Genomic DNA, 16,883 nt, shown 5'->3' with positions numbered 1-16,883 from the left:
ATCTATGTGTTAAAGTTTCAGGTTGGGGAGTGGCGGCGCATAGCTTTAATCCCAGCACTTGGGAGGCAGAGGCAGGCGAATCTGAGTTTGAAGCCAGTCTGGTCTGCAGAGCCAGTTCCAAGAGAGCCAGGGCTACAAAGAAAAGCCCTGCTTAAAATAAACAAAATAAATAAATAAACTAAAATTTTTTAAAGTTTCACATTTGTGTCCTCTATGCAGTGGAATATCAGAGTCCTGAGAAGTTAGTCTCCACACACTTCTGAATTAGCCTTTAAATCAGCAGGGTTTTTTTTTTTTTTTTTTTTTTTTTTTGGTTTTTCGAGACAGGGTTTCTCTGTATAGCCCTGGCTATCCTGGAACTCACTTTGTAGACCAGGCTGGCCTCGAACTCAGAAATCCGCCTGCCTCTGCCTCCCGAGTGCTAGGATTAAAGGCGTGCCCACCACGCCCGGCTTAAATCAGCAGTTTTTAACCTGTGGGCCTGACCCCTCTGGGGGTCACATATCAGGTATCCTGCCTATCAATACCTATATTACTATCCATAACAGTAGCAAAACTACAGTTATGAAGTAGCAACGAAATAATTTTATGGTTGGAGGTCAGCTCATGAGGACATGTGATAAAGGGTCAGAAGCACTAGGAAGGCTGAGAACCACTGCTCCTCTTGGGACAGAGAGGACTCTCACAGATGACAGCTACTCCTGACAAATGCTGAAAAACATGTGTCTGTCAAGATGGTAAAGGAATCTGTCACTATGATAATAACCTACACAGCTTGTAGAAATGATAATTAAGAAGAGTCATTTAAGTGAAATGCTAGCCAAGATCCAAGAAAGGACACAACGATCACATATTAAGCATTTATAACAACCGTGCATTTACCTACTCTGAAGCCACTTGAAATACAGCCTGACCGTGGTTAAATGGAAGAACATCACGAATGTAAGACTTAACAGCAACTCTTAATAACCAAGCTCTACAATACTCTGTGAGTGCTATACGAAGCAAATTCAAGTAAGCCACACTGGTTACACATCCAGCACCTCTGACTTATGCCAGAGATGCTTGTGATTGGCATTGAGGCTTCTCGGGGAGCAGCTGGAGCCTCTGCAGCACCTCATAGGCGCTGTTCCAGACATGCTGGAGAAAGCATCACTACACATCCTTCAAGTCTCTCCCAATGACAGACATCTCCTTTTTATTGCAGATACAAGTGAATCCAAAAATAAGTACTATCACAGCAACAAACATGTCTGCATACATGGCACGTTCCTGCAGTCTTTCTTGACTGTTAGCCACTGTAATACAACAGTCAGATTTTATAGTGTATATGCCTTAATGTATATGTAATTGTCTGTTTTCTGTTTATCTATTTATCTACTATGAAAATTAGAGCAAAACATTTGGGGGGGAGGGGACTCTGAGGATTGATCTTGGGGCCTTACACTGCTGCTGAGCTAGACTTCCCGTCCTTAAGGGTCTATTTCAATCTGCTGGAAAGGAAAGAGCAGTGAAGCTTGTCAGAATTTCTTAAAACACTTATGGATCAAAGCTGGACTGTGGTGGCACACACCTTTAATCCTAGCACTCTGGAGGCAGAGGCAGGTGAATCTCTTGAGTTTGAGCATGGTCTACAGATCAGTTCCAGGAAATCCAGGGCTACATAAGCAAACCCTATTCCACACACCACACAAGGTCACACGGTAAGCCACAAGTAGAGCGTTCTTAAGGACAACATGCAACCAACAGTCCAAAGGTGAGAGGAAACATGATGGCTTTCCCACACTTACTTTTTTCTTCTTTGCCTCTCTTTTAACCTGGAATGATAGATGTCTACCACAGCCATCTTCAGAGCTATAAATACAAATGTACACATAAATAACAAACTTAAACAAAAAATCCCCTGTCAAACAATTATTTCTAAGAGAGAGTGTTGATTCAGAGTTTTGCCATATTGGCTGGCTTTGAATTTACAGCTATCCTCCTGCCTCTCCCTCCCAAGAGCTGGGATTAGAAGCATGTGCTACCATACCTGGCTTAACCAAACCTTAACTATTCTATAAAGAATATCTGAGCACACTAAATCCCTCCATCATAGTGTTATCATTATTTTAGTAGCACTAGCAACCAAGCCCAGACCAGGCAAATGTTACTGCGGTAATGGCACAGGGTTCAGCTAAGAGACAACCACAGGACAGCCCTGATGGACAGCGTTGGCACGCTGCTGGAACAGCATTTTCGGCTGTTGAGTTCTGCGCTCTAAATGAAAAGATGCATTAAGCAGCTTACACACTGTAAAGCCATGCCTTGCTTGCTCGTGCTCCAATCCTAGCTTCGGTGTCAGTGAACAAGAGGGAGGGCTGGAATCAGTTTCTGCCTCTTTCCCATCTTCTAAAATTCTTACCTTGGTTAACAGCATTACAGCAAAGCTAGTTGTCCAAGACAGAAGAAACCAACCTGGAACATCTTTGCTCTCTTCCTACATAGCCAGCCATCTCTTTCTGCCTAATCCTATCCCTCAACGCAGGCATCCTGCTTCTTGTCATCCCTGTGCCTCCTTACAGAAGAACATTCTTGTACTGACTGTGCTCCCTGCCTTCTCCAACTCCCTGCCTCCAAATGGGAGTGAGGATTATATTTTACTACGTAATTTGCTGATGCAGTTCCCTTGCTTCTAACTCTTCTGCTACACCCCACCACTTACAGGAGCTCAAGCTCTATGGTACCCTGTGTTTCCTGTTATTCTCCTGTGGTCCCACTACAGCATGCTCGGAAAACAACCAGCCCCAGACCACACACTGCTAAGGAAAGATCAGGAATCTAAATGCAGGTGACCAGGTCCAGAGCTGCTAGAAAAACAATGGAGTTGGACATGATGACGCACACTCTTAATTCCTGAACTTGGGAGATAGAGGCAGGGGGGGTCTCTGAGTTTAAGGCCAATCTGGTCTACAGAGCAAGTTCAAGGACAGCCAGGCTACAAAGAGAAACCCTGTCTAAAAAACAATGAACCTGTTGGCTGTTAGTGGCATTACTTTCTGTTAGTCCTATCCTAAACCTGGCTTAATAGTTTATTAATAAAAACTTAAAAGTTAAAAAAAAAAAACTATGGGGGAGGGGATGGGACAGGAGGACAGCTGGTGGAGGGGTAGCCAGGAAGGGGGAATATCATTTGAAGTGTAAATGAATAAAATTATTAATTAAAAAAAAATTCACAGGCAGTTAATAATTAGAAGACCTCCAGAGTTAAAAAGTGTAGACTAATTATTAACAATTCTAGAAGAAACCCTGAGTAGCATATAACTTAGCACCGCACTGCTTAATAACCACTCTTCGAGAAACCCTGTCTCGAAAAACCAAAAAAAAAAAAAAAAAAAAAAAAAAAAACCACTCTTCATAAGAGCCTGAAAGTACTGTAATTTAATGACTTCAGCACACCCTAGAACTATCTTAAGGACTTTATGTCTTTTAGCTTTGTGTAAGTGTAGTGTGGTATCTGTGTTTTTCATTACTGAATATATTCAAGGAAGCAAGGTCCTCAGCATCTCAAACAACCTGTCACCATGTCAGGCAACATAATTAAAAAAAAAAAAATACACCAGTCTTTCTAGCGATGAATTTGAATATTCATTTATCTTCCAGCAAGTAAGCTTCATTTCAAATTCATCCCAGAGCCCTGGGATGCTGGTAATTCAAAAGCATTAGGCCGGGTGTGGTGGCGCACACCTTTAATCCCAGCACTTGGGAGGCAGAGGCAGGCAGATTTCTGAGTTCGAGGCCAGCCTGGTCTACAAAGTGAGTTCCAGGACAGCCAGGGCTATACAGAGAAACCCTGTCTCGAAAAAACAAAACAAAACAAAACAAAAAGAACAAAACATTTCTTGATTTGAGAGTCCTGATACCACAGGTAAATCCACACCCTGCCTTTGTTTAACAGCTGGTTGGTGGGCAGGCTGTGGAAAGGGGAAGGGAACAAGTCTCTGACATACAGTGTAACCACTTATGACAATGGAAGGACTGAGAAGAAACACCACCAAACAGAAGAACAAAAGTTGTCATATGGAAATACCCACATTTAGGTCCTTTAAATCCTTCAATATCTATCCACTTAGATACATTTTATAGAAGAGAAGTATCTTGGAGATCTTAGACAGTGCAAATTAGAGATAATTTTGAGAGACATTTCTGTAATTTTATAAAACGCTAATTTTACTTTGTTGTTTCCTGAGACTTGTGTAGGAATGACTAAATTAAAACAGAAGTAACCTTGGGACTGTACTACAAAAATAATCTATAAATAAATACTGCTAACCACTGGTTCTACTGCCTGATCATTTCAGTGCCATTGGCTCCAGGCAACAAGGGAAGAAACAGCCGCAATGGGAGGAGAGCTGGCATTCTCCCAGAGAAGAATTAGTATTGGAAACGACCCCCTTTCTTATAAAACACACTCAGCAGCAAAAACTGCAAGATCTTAACAGCATGACAACCCAGGGAGGTGCAGAGCAGGATGGGAAGGAGAAGGCACGCTGTGAAACCTCTGAGGACCTGCACGAGTTGCCGGAGACCACTAAATAGAATCACCCAGAATCTACCCACTGACACAAGGTCCTGGAATTTCAGCTTTGGGGGAAGAACAGTCGCCCTCTGATTACACTGGGGACTGATAGTTTCCAAATGGCTGGCCTTAAAATATTTTAAGAAGTGGGCAGAAGACAGAGGCAGCTCCTTCCCACTGCAATGTATTTCTAACATTGTTCAAAATAGCTAGCAACATGTTTCTGTTTTCTTGACAGAAGGCACTTACTGCTTGCTTGGCAAGAAAATCAACTGGGAGAATTTAACTGCAGAGAGGCCAATCAAAATCCTCAATGCAGGGTCACAAACAGGCAATCATAAGAAGCAAAACTCGAGCCACAGCTGAAATCCCATCCTTGGGAGGTTGAGGTAGGAGGGTCAGGTTCAAGGTCATTCTCAGCTGAGTGAGACTGGAGAGATGGCTCAGTGGTCATGAGCTCTTGCAGAGGATTATGGTTTCCGTTCCTAGCACCCATATAGCTCAAAATGACTTGTAACTCACGCTCTGGGGAAAGCGACATCTCTAGCCTCTATAGGCACCTGCACTCATGTGGACATAGCTGCACACACACAAATAAACATCATTTTAAAAAATAAAAAGCTCTTGATGGTGGTTTTTGAGGTAAGATCTCTATATAGTCCTGGCTGTCCTGGACCTCAAACTCTGAGATCCTCCTGTCTCTGCCTCCTGAGTCTTTATTCCTATAAAATGAGTGTAAAATGGATTAAAGCTGTATGCTTCCCCTGCCCCCCTCAAAAAATCAAGGGGTTAGGAAGCTGGCTCAGTGGGCATGAGTGATTGCTACAAAAGCAAAACACTGAGTTCAAATCTTTCAAAAGCTGGGCCGGGCTGTAAGTGCCTGCAACCCCAGCTGGAGGACAGAGATGGACAGATCCTGGGGGCTTGCTGACCCGTCAGTCTAGCCAAAAAGAGGAGTTTCAGGTTCAGTGAGAGATGCTGTCTCAGAAGATGTGGATAGTTGTGATGGCACTTCCTGGTTGTCAACTTGACTACATTTGGAATGAACTACAATCCAGAAATGGAGGGCACACCTGTGATCCAGATCTTGGGGCTGGAAGACTCAGGCTTCTGACCTAGATCTTGACATAGTGGCCATGAAAAGATTAGGCCCAGGCAAGGTAGTACACATCTTTAATCCCAGGAGACTGCAGCAAGCAGATCTCTGGGTTCAAGGGCAGCCTGGGAAAAAGCAAGCTCCAAATCTAGGCATAGTAGTACAGACCCCTGGGCCACAGCTTCAGCTGGAGGCCTGTCTATGGATATTGGAAGAAGGAAGGCTCACTCTTCTTTACCTTCTTGCACTTTCTTGCCAGCATATCTGTTGGAACCTACTTCTTTAGGAACCCAGCTTATACAGAAGACCAGCTGAGACAACTAGCCTCTTGGGACTTCCTATTCACAGCTGCCCATTGCTGGGTTAGTTGGACTGCAGCCTGTAAGTCATCACAATAAATTCCCTTAATATATAGAAACATTCCATAAGTCTATGACTCTGGGGAACCCTGACTAATGTGATAAAGGAAGACATCTGACATCTTCCTCTGGCCTTCTCATGCACATACATACATATAAATAGTTAAAAAAAAAAACATAATAAAATAAGGCCAGGCGTGCTGATACACATCTTTAATGCAAGCACTTGGGAAGCAAAGGGAGGTGGATCTCCGAGTTCCAGACCAGCCTAGTCTACAGATTGAGTTCAAGGACATCCAGGGACACAGAGAGAAGCCCTGTCTTGAAAAATAAAACAAAACAAAATAGTTATTTGCTACCGTAAGCTTTTGGCCAAGATGCACAAAAATAATTCTACAAATGAAAACTATGTAACCTAATGATTAAAGTCAGTTATTAGGAAGCCAGAGGCAAATTACTTAACTTTACATCTCTCTTTTAATGTAAAAAGAGAACATTGTCTATTCCCACTTCTCCACGTGGTGCAGCTACATAAGGTTACAAATGTGAGCCAAGGAAAGAAACAGCAACAAAAATATTAAGGATGGGTGTCGTAGGTGTACTGGCTCTCGCCTCTAATCCCAGCACTCGGAAGGCCATCACAGAAGAACAGGTATAAGTTTGAGGCTAACTTACGCTACAGTGTAAAACCATAACCCAAACAAACAAACAAAAAGAGGGGCCACTGAGATGGTTCAGTAATAAAGACATACCACCAAACCAGACAATCTGACTTTGATCCCTGAAGTTCACATGGTGGAAGAAGACAGCAAACTCCTACAAGTTGTCCTCTGACCTCCATATTAGTGTCATGGCATACACACATGCACACACATACCATACACATAGAACTAAATAAACATTACCCCCACAAAACACCCTCAAAACCAACAAAATCTTGATGGTACTGTACAATGCTAAGGACAGACTTGAGAATGGTTCTGCTCCTTGCTGCCTGTATATAGCAGGCAAGTACTTGACCTTTCTAGTTTCTCCATCTGTAAAGCCAAAATAATGCTAACTCTCAACTCATAGGGTCTTGAAAGTATTAGATGACTTCACAGAGCTAAGGGAAGTGGTGCATACCCATAAGCCATGCAGTAGGCTAAAGCAGAAAAAAAGAGTTTGAGAGCAGCTTGGGTTACATAGCAAGACCCTGTTCCAATAGAAAAAAAAATCATACATGTGAAGGACTTAAAATGGCACCTGGCAAACAGTAAATGAAAAATACCTTAGCTATTTTTTTCCCTTTTTTTAAAAAATTTTTTTAATTTATTTTTTTATTACGTATTTTCCTCAATTACATTTCCAATGCTATCCCAAAAGTCCCCCATACCCCCCCTAATACTTTAGCTATTAATCGTAGTATTAATGTTAGTATTATTATAGCATTTCTATCTATGCATATACAACTGGTTTCTATAAAATGAGAGACAGTAACAAGTGAATGCAGAAAGAACTGCTGGACCTCTGGTATACAGTTAAAGGTCTAAAAGCTGGGAATTTAAATAGAAGAAATACACTGTGGAGAATAAAGGGGGCCCATGGCTGGCAGAGGAGCCTCGATGAAGTGAAGTTTCACAGAGAGACGGCATGCATGTTTGGCATGGTGGCACATGAATGAAGTATCAGTGCGTGAAAGCAGACGGACACAGCAGGATTCCAGGACAGCCTGATCCACAGGGCAAGTTCTAAGAAGTCAGCCTTGGCGACAGAGTTAGTCTGAAACCAACCAGCCAGAGGGAGCACAAACTATGCTAGCATATAACCCTGAGAAGCCTTGCAAACCCTGACTCAGCCCACAGTGCCTGGTGCCTTCACTTCCCTGGGTTATGGGACAATAACCAGAAAGACGATCCACCCATAAGCTTAGGACCCTGGGACATTTTAAGAAAGGGGTTGTCCACATATTTAGAGAGATTTTTTTCGCAGATGAAAAGAGGTGAGCCTAGTGGGCCGGCTCACTAAGCACCTGCCTGGAAATCTCAGTGTCACAAGACCTGAGACTTAATGAGTCCTCTTGTTTCTTTCTGATCCAGCAATAGCTTATGTCAACAAGGTAGGAGACAGTACACTTACGAGACTGCAGAACTTCCTTATTTTCCTCAGACATTGCTATACGGGACACGCGTTTCCCCATGTTAGGAACCTTCTGGTATACTTGGAATGTAATTAACTATCACTCTATTGCACCCATGACTCTATAATAGACTACAAAGCTGACTTTACTGGGTAAATTCCATGAATCAACACAAATCTTTGGGTGACACAAAGAAAGCTTGTTGGCATCAGCCCAAATTCCTTTCAGTATTATGGGTGAGGGAGTCTGAAAGGAATGTTGCTAATGCCCAGCTGTATTAGAAGTACAGTGGTATGGAATAATAACACCAGCCTGCATTGCACACCGTCATCCACTGCACACATGTACACCCTGACTAATTGGTGTCATTCTTCACTGATATGGGACACAAAGAAACAGGACTCCAAGGACTTGCCCAGGATTCCACAGTGACTCAGAAGCAAACCCAAGCTTGAATCAATGTCCTGATTCCCACCAATCTGTGCCCCTCCGTGTGCCAGGTATGCTTAAACGTTCCTTCTTGTTCCTTCCTGAGTTTCTTGGGCTCTTAGACTACTTTACTTGTTGTTCTGAGAGATTGCTGGGGACAACATGTGTCAGCCATGGCTATGCTGTCACAAAGGCTACTCAAGAGCTCAGAGCCATAAACAAGGTACCCCCGGTGTGCTGCCAGGAAGACACACCCTTGATCTCCAGTGCTTCTCAAATAGTCTCTTTAAGAGCAGTTATCTGTGTATCATACAGTTTACAACATTCAGTCTCCAGTGTGGAGGAAAGTGACACATCCCAGTAAATGCAGCACCCAGGAGCTGGACATAGAATCAGGAGTTCAAAACTATCCTTGCCAAAAACAAAAAAAACCAACCAACCAAACAAACAAACAAACAAAAAAGCTGGGCGGTGGTAGCACACGCCTTTAACCCCAGCACTTGGGAGGCAGAGGTAGGCAGATTTCTGAGTTCGAGGCTAGCCTGGTCTACAGAGTGAGTTCCAGGACAACCAGGGCTACATAGAGAAACCCTGTCTGGAAAAACCAAAAAAAAAAAAAAAAAAAAAAAACCAACCCAAAACTATCCTTGGCTATAAGGCAAGTTTGGGACTTGTAGGCTATGTCCTAGGCTATGTCGGCAAGTTTGGGACTTGTAGGCTATATCCTAGGCTTTGTAAAACGCTGTCTCCATTTCTAACATGGGAAGCAGGGCTGGGGATACAGTTCAGTTGGTAAAGCTCTTAACCTGAACCCACTTGAAAGAAAGGCTGGGCTTGGTGGCACATACTTATAATTCTCGGGGAGCTGGAGGCAGCCACATCCCCAGGGCTCACTCTGCATCTAGTCTAGTCTACCTGGCAAGTTCTGGCTAGAGTGAGAGGTTGTCTCAAGAAAAAGATAGGGCAGCAGCTGAAGAATGACTCCTAAGGTTGCCATCTGACCTCCAGATATATGTGTACAGGCATACACGCACGAGCACAAATGTACACCTAAATCATAACAATAATGTAATTTAAAATCAACAGTTCTGAGAAATAAGAACTCCCAATTTTGGTCTAAATACACTCTTGACCATTTCCTGTGTGTTAACAAATGACAGTATCTGCAGTTACAATTGAAATCCAAGGTCTGTGTACTATTTCCCTAAAGAGACAAGGGTTATTAATCAACTACCCGGATATTTCCCAAGTTCTATTATGTGTTCTATATTCTTACTATCATCACAAGTCAGACAGGCCAAAGCTTGGCAAGAAGGTACATTCAGCAACTTAACTAGATTTTGGTTTTCTGTAGTGCCTGAATCCAACCCTGGGCCTAGGGCAAACTCTACCACTGAGCCATGTCACTAGTCCAACCACTAAGTTCTGAATTTGCTAAGGGCAGAGTACATGTTCTATTAATCCTTATATCTCAGCATCCAGCAGTGTCATCAATACTTGTATTCAACAAGCCTCTGATAAAATAAATGTTACCATGTAAGATGTCCGAGTCGTCTTCAACAAAATCAATGTCTCTTAAATCCCATTCTGCATAATTGTCAAACTCCTGTTAGAGGAGAGAGAGAAAAACACCGAAAGCCATCAGTTTTGAGTTTTACTATAGCCATGCTTCAGATGCAAAGAGAAATATCTGCTAAGTACTAAATGGGATAAAAGGCAAAGATACTGGTCTAAGGGAAAGTTACAGAAAAAGAGTGCTGGGATACCACAATACTAAGAGTAAAGCCAAGCCTATTGTTTAAAAATGTTTAATAGTTTGTTCATTCCAAAGAGAATCTTCGATTAGGCCTTCAGGTACTCTGCATGAATTCATTTTCCGTTTACTAGCTTTTGAGGGATCTGTTTAGTCCTAATATGACTTATACGCTACAATAAGATCAGAGCAGTCTATTCAAAGACAGCTTCCAGCAGAGGAAGACTATGGGGTGGCTATGCACTCCCACTGCTGTGAACAAAACGCCCACCTGGGTATGGCAGGCTGGGCTCTAGTTTGACACCTCTATCTCCAAGAGCACTGCAGATGACTTCAGATAGCAAGTTAGAGCTTGACATCACTTCCACATTTTTCTTTAATTCCATGGCTAAGTAAGGAACATAGTTTGAATGGACATATGCATATACAACCATCACCCAGCCCTCAGCCTGGGAAATAAACTTTTGTTGGAAGACAGCTGTGTCTATTTGTTTTGTTTATATATTATCTATGCTTTGTTTGTTTGTCTGTTTGTTTGTTTGAGACAGGTTTTCACAGTACAACCTCAGGCTACTTTCAAATAATAACAACATTAAAGTCTGGCTGCAATAGGAACTTTACAACCGAAAAAGCTTAAAATGTAACCTGGTCCTTGGCTTGTCAACCTTTAAAAGCCCCTCACTGTGGAATGACAACTACAGACATTTCCCACCTATGAAATCGGTGGGAGCAGCACCACTATACCCTAAGAGGTCGGTCCTCCCTCAGAACTGTCAGTGCTAAGCAGGTCAGAGTGCTCACAGAGGGGGAAAAGGAACAAGCAAGCGCCACTTCACAGGCCGGGAAACCCTACTCTTCCTTTAGGAAGAGATAATAACCTTGTAAGATTTTCCTTATCGTGTGCTAAAACACATGTCTGTTACCTCAATGAAATCTGCCCGCGCTGGCATGTAGCCCGCCATGTCCCGAGACAGCAACGAGTCAAAGGCAGGCCGGGGAGGGTCATCTGCGGCTGGAACAAACAGAAAACATTAGCATGAAAATGTCAAATAAATGGCTTCATATTTTGGATTTAAAAACAAACAAACAAGCAACCCAGAATTCCTCAGGGCACAATGTCATATGCCTGTAATCCTAGCATCAAGCCAAGAGTCAAAAGCAGAAGGATCAGATCAAGGTCACATTCGGCTACACAGCTGAGCTCAAGGCCAAAGTGTTCAAAGGCAGGGTATCACTATGAAGCTGAGTACGAGGTTACAGGGGTAGGGTACCACGTCTCAAACAGATTTCTTTGAGAAAAAGGACTCACAAGAATAAATGTAAAAGATTTTTTTTTTTTTTTTTTTTTTTTTGGTTTTTTGAGACAGGGTTTCTCTGTATAGCCCTGGCTGTCCTGGAACTCACTCTGTAGACCAGGCTGGCCTCGAACTCAGAAATCCGCCTGCCTCTGCCCCCCGAGTGCTGGGATTAAAGGCGTGCGCTACCACTGTCCGGCTTAAAAGTTTTATAAAGAGTGAAAGGCTAGTTATGAAAAAATCATAGCTTCGTTTTACTGTTTTTTGTTTGTTTGTGCTTTTCTTTTTGGGACAGGGTCTCTCTATGTAGTCCTGGAACTCACTTGAAGGACAGGCTGGCCTCAAATTGAGAGATCCACCACCGAAGTGTTGGTGGTGTTTTTATTTGTGCTGAGACAGTATTTCAAACTCCTACACTACTCCCAGACTCACAATCCCCATGCCACCATGCCGACCTACCCCAGTCTGATTTCCTGATGAAGGAAACAAAGTGAAGGAATCCTCTAAGGACCACCTCTGATATGCATGTATTTGTGTGGGCAGGCATGTGCAATGGCATGCATGTGGAGGATCCCAGGGACGGAGTTTAGGTCATCAGGCTTGGTGGTAGATGCCTCTGTCTGCTGAGCCATCCTGTAGTCTGATCCTCTGAGTTTTGCTTTCCCAAAATGAATGAAGAGTGAAAGAAAAAAAACACAGATCTGTTCCTTCAGTGTTGCTGTAGAACCCAAGTGTCCTGTCAGCTTCCGTTCCCTTTCATCCACAGCACCAATCCCAATTTACAAACCTCATCCACCTGAGAAGTCAAACATCCTGGATTTGGAAGTCAATCAAACTGTGTCCCAGTGCCAGCCTACAATTCTATGTTTGAAAAACTCCGTTTCAGCACAAAATAAAACACCACTACCAGCATGAGGTGGGCAGAGACAGGCTGATCTCTGAATTTGAAGCCAGCCTGTCCAGTTTTACAACTTTGTACAAATTGTTAAACCTTTAAAATGCCTTAGTTTCCTAGTTTTGTGTAACACAAAAGCATCCGTTATATTTATTTTACTGGGTTGCTGTTAAGAACAAACATGGCCTCATGGACTTCAGGAAAACACTAATATCCAAGCACTACACAAACAGGAGGCATTGCAACCTCTGAGGAGTCAGCAACCAAGTTGTTTCCAAGACGAGAGGAAAGGGAGGCCAACGGGAAAGCATTTATGTCACTCGGGCTCTGGGCCATTCATGGAAGACAGTAGTCTGTTAACTCACCAGGTTTTGGTTACCCTATATTAAAAGACCTACCGATTCCCACAGGCGTCTAAGACTAAAAAAGGTTGTTTTCACTGCCCTAACCAAGTAACTAAAAAGAACAAAGGAACAAAGCACTCCTTGGACTTAACACAGGCAATACTGGATCCTGTAAGCAAATCCTGCATCTGATTATCAACCATCCAAACAAATGATAAGGCTTCTTAACACATAACAGCATAGACACATTAGCCCCTCTTGGACATATGACCTTAGCGAAGCAATTGTTAATGTTAATATTCCAAGAGATGCAGAGTAGGAGGCGTCAACTCTGACCTCTGGGCTGTGCTTCCTCCTTGACATAGCATAGTCTTGACTCAATAGCCATCAGACCAAACTGCTCAAACTGCTCATGGACGGCCCAAGGACGGGTTGACTGCCTCTTACTAAACAGGCAGGCACTTACAGTGAAATGGAACGGCTGTGTCGGCAGCTTTGGCCGCCTCGGCTTGCTTCAGGTTTAGCAGGGTGGATGCAAACAGAGGATTATTGATGAAATGCTTCATGTAGTGCTTCTCACACTCCTCCTTGGTCTTGGTGCACATCTGATTAGCCACATCCTGCCTAGAGAAGCATGGAAAGGAAGGAACTCTCTTACTTACACAGACCACTGAAAGCTTGGTTTGTTTATTCCATATTTGCAGTCAAATCAACAAAATATCAGCAGATGTCAGCAAGCCAGTGAGACAGACATACTACGGATATCCCAAATTCTGCTACTTAGAGACAGAGAAGCAATAAAGGAACCTTTCCTTTCCGTTAGAAAGAAGAGAATTATAAATAATCATATATTTCTGGGCTGAGTGCCTCTGCTGGGAATACATGAAGCCCAGACACGGAGGCACACATCTATAATCAACACTCAGGAGGCAGAGGCAGAAGGGTCAGGAATTCAAGGTGATCTTTGGCTATATATTGAGTTCAAAAGCCAGTCTGAGATGGATACTTGAAACTCTTGTTTCAATCATCATCACCATCATCTATACATTTCCCTGAAGTAGACCAGAGAAAGAATAGCTGTACATAAGAAGAAACCTTGGAGCCAGACATGGTGACAATGCCCATAATACTAACACTAAGGAGGGAGAAGCAGGCATGCTCTATGAGTTTGAAGCCAGCATGATCCACAGTCAGTTCCAGATTAGCTAAGGTTATAGAGTAAGACAATGTCTTTAAAAAGAGAAAGACCTGGTCGGGTGGCTTATCCTTTTAATCTTAGAACTTGGGAGGTGGAGACTAGAGGATCTCTGAATTCGAGGCCAGCCTGGTTCCAGGATAGCCAGGACTACACAGAAAGAACTTTCTAAAAGGAAACAGCCCGTTCCAAAAGATGGAAGGAGAGAAGTGATTCTTGCAAATTATCCTTTGACTTCCATGTGTATCTGATCATACATATATACTATAATAAAGGTGACTTACAAACATTTTTAAGGGGACGGGTGTGGTGGTTTGAATATGCTTGGCCTAGGGAGTGGCACTATTAGGAGGTGTGGCCTTGTTGGAGTAGGAGTGGCCTTGTTGCAGGAAATGTGTCACTGTGAGGGTGGGCAATGAAACTTTCCTCCTAACCACGTGAGAGCAAGTCTTCTCCTAATGTCCTTCAGGTGAAGACACAGACCTCTCAACAATCCTGCTTGCCATGCCTGCCTGAACACTGCCATGCTCCCACCTTGATAATGGATTGAACCTCTGAACCTGGAAGCCAGCTCCAATTTAATGCAGTCCTTATTATAACAGTTGCTGTGCTTATCGTGTGTATTCACAGCAGTAAAACCCTAACTAAGACAGGAGGACAGCTGGCTCAGCAGTTAAAGAATTGCCTTCAGTGGCCCATAACTTCCTATAACTTCCTTTTCTGGCCTCCTTGGCATGTGAACACCAGTGACAAATGTTCATATAGACACACACACACACAAATTTAATAAATATGTAAATAAATAACAAGCCTTTAAAAATCTTAAGAGATCATCAATACCAGCAGAAAGCATATTGGACCATGTTCAAGCCAGGCACATGATGGCACACACCTTAAATCCTAACACTTGGAGGGCAGAGTCATGTGGATCTCTCTCTCTCTCTCTCTCTGTTTTTTTTCGAGACAAGGTTTCTCTGTGTAGTACCAGCTGTCCTGGAACTCACTTTGTAGACCAGGCTGGCTTCGAACTCAGAAACGTGCCTGCCTCTGCCTCCCAAGTGCTGGGATTAAAGGCATGTGCCACCACGCCTGGCTATGTGGATCTTATATTTGAGGCCAGCCTGGTTTACATAGCATTCTGGGACAGTCAGGGCTACACTGAGACCCTGTCTAAAGAAGTACATAAATCTAATTTTATCTTTGATGTTTTACGTTATACAAAACAAATGTCACAAGCATACATTTCTTCACTAGACTTTCTATGAATATGCATGGCACTGAGCTACAAACACTAAGACAGAATTTGAGATCGCCTTGGTGTTAGCCTTGTAGTATATTGTTATTTCAATTTCACAGCATTAAAAAAAAAAATGAGACCCAAGGAGAAAAATAAACTTGCTAAAGACAAATCCAAAATATACTGAGGTCTTCCCTACCCCAGGTGATGCAAAGGCAAGATCAGCCATACACAATCCTTCCCCTAGGGCATAACTATGCTGCTGCGTGCTTCAGTCAACTGTAGATAGCATGATTCCCTTACTAGGCAAATAGGCTAGATGAGGGCAGGAACCTAAACTCCTGTGCTCTTACCATCCAGCATGGTGGCCTTATCCACACTGGATGTAGAAGCAACTCGATTCTTTGGTGTGGTGATGGAGACTGAACCCAACACCTCACACATGCTAAGCAAAAGCTCTAACACTGAGCTACCTCCCCCAATCCAGTAATAGACTTTTCCCTAGTCTTTGCTAAGAGGGAAGGAAGACGAGGAGGATTGGCCCACTTTAGAGAAAAATTAAACCTCAGGCAAAGATGACTAGTAAGCTGCTCACCAGTGATCAGTTTTTTACCATCTTTGGTATTCTCTACGACATAGTTTTATGATGCGTAGGTGCTAAATGAATGAATGGAAGCAAATGTGAGCTGAACTCTGGTCCTCCTCTTGACCTGGGAGGGTGGCACAGCTAATAATACCAGGAAGGAGGATGAATGCCAGCAATCAGGGAAGATCCAGCAGAGGGTCCTTCACTAAGAAGTTACACAGAGTGAGAAAGAATAGAACTCCCCAAGTTTGAGATGCTCCATGAGCAGATCCGTTTAATAACACCTCTGCTGTCTAGTGCACAAAACAAAACCATCAGCTTGAGGGTTGCTAAAGTGCACTCTGGAAGATGGAAGACGGGTCGGGGGTAAAATGCTCTCTGGACAGGCATAAAGACCCGAGTTCACATCCCAGCACACAGGTAAAAGCTAGGCATGTGGCCTGCATCTCTAACTCCAGGACTTTGGAGGCGGATATAGGTAGATCCTGGGGATTTGTTAGCCAGCCCAAAAAGGTTGAAACCACAACCGCCAGATTGAGTGAGAGACCTTCTCTCAAAAACAAAACCAACCAACCAAACAAACAAAAACCAAACCTGGAGGGCAAACAAGAGGAAGGCATTCGGTATCAATCTCTAGCTGACACACATACAGGCAAGCAAACTCCTACCCTAAGCCCTGATAAATACATACAGATTTTAAAAGTGTCGCTGCATCCTAGGGCAATAATAGTAAGTCCTGTTTAATACCACCAAGTTAAGGTAAGGCCATTTGAAAGCTGAAGACAGAACTTGGTTAAGAAAGCTGTGACGCTTCAACCTCAGGCCAGCTATGATTATCCACCTCAAGTTTGATTCACTGAAATGAATCTGGAACCTACTGCCCAGAAGGGAGCAATAATTAGTAACCTATACTTCTCTACAACTCAGGAAGAACAATGTTGGTGTTGATGTATCCAAAGTAACCCCAGAGAACTGCTCAGCCGTGGAACCACTAAGCACAGCACACTCCGGGATGTT

The 16,883-nt window shown here is 43.1% G+C and overlaps 1 protein-coding gene across 1 annotated transcript in view; it reads right to left on the bottom strand.

The window, feature by feature from the left end:
- Tada2a (transcriptional adaptor 2A) overlaps positions 1-16,883 on the bottom strand; it is a 50,217-nt gene that overhangs the window by 13,388 nt on the left and 19,946 nt on the right. The window contains exons 6-9 of the mRNA XM_021176615.3: positions 13,315-13,472; positions 11,238-11,326; positions 10,095-10,167; positions 1,791-1,854 (exon numbers count right to left, since the gene is read on the bottom strand). Of these exons, the coding sequence (XP_021032274.1) occupies positions 1,791-1,854; positions 10,095-10,167; positions 11,238-11,326; positions 13,315-13,472 (384 nt within the window). The remainder of the gene's footprint in view (positions 1-1,790; positions 1,855-10,094; positions 10,168-11,237; positions 11,327-13,314; positions 13,473-16,883) is intronic.

This window comes from Mus caroli, unplaced genomic scaffold, assembly GCF_978045245.1.
Source record: "Mus caroli unplaced genomic scaffold, Mus_caroli_1 scaffold_13, whole genome shotgun sequence".
NCBI classification, from domain to species: domain Eukaryota; kingdom Metazoa; phylum Chordata; class Mammalia; order Rodentia; family Muridae; genus Mus; species Mus caroli.
This window is presented reverse-complemented; position numbering and strand designations above follow the sequence as displayed.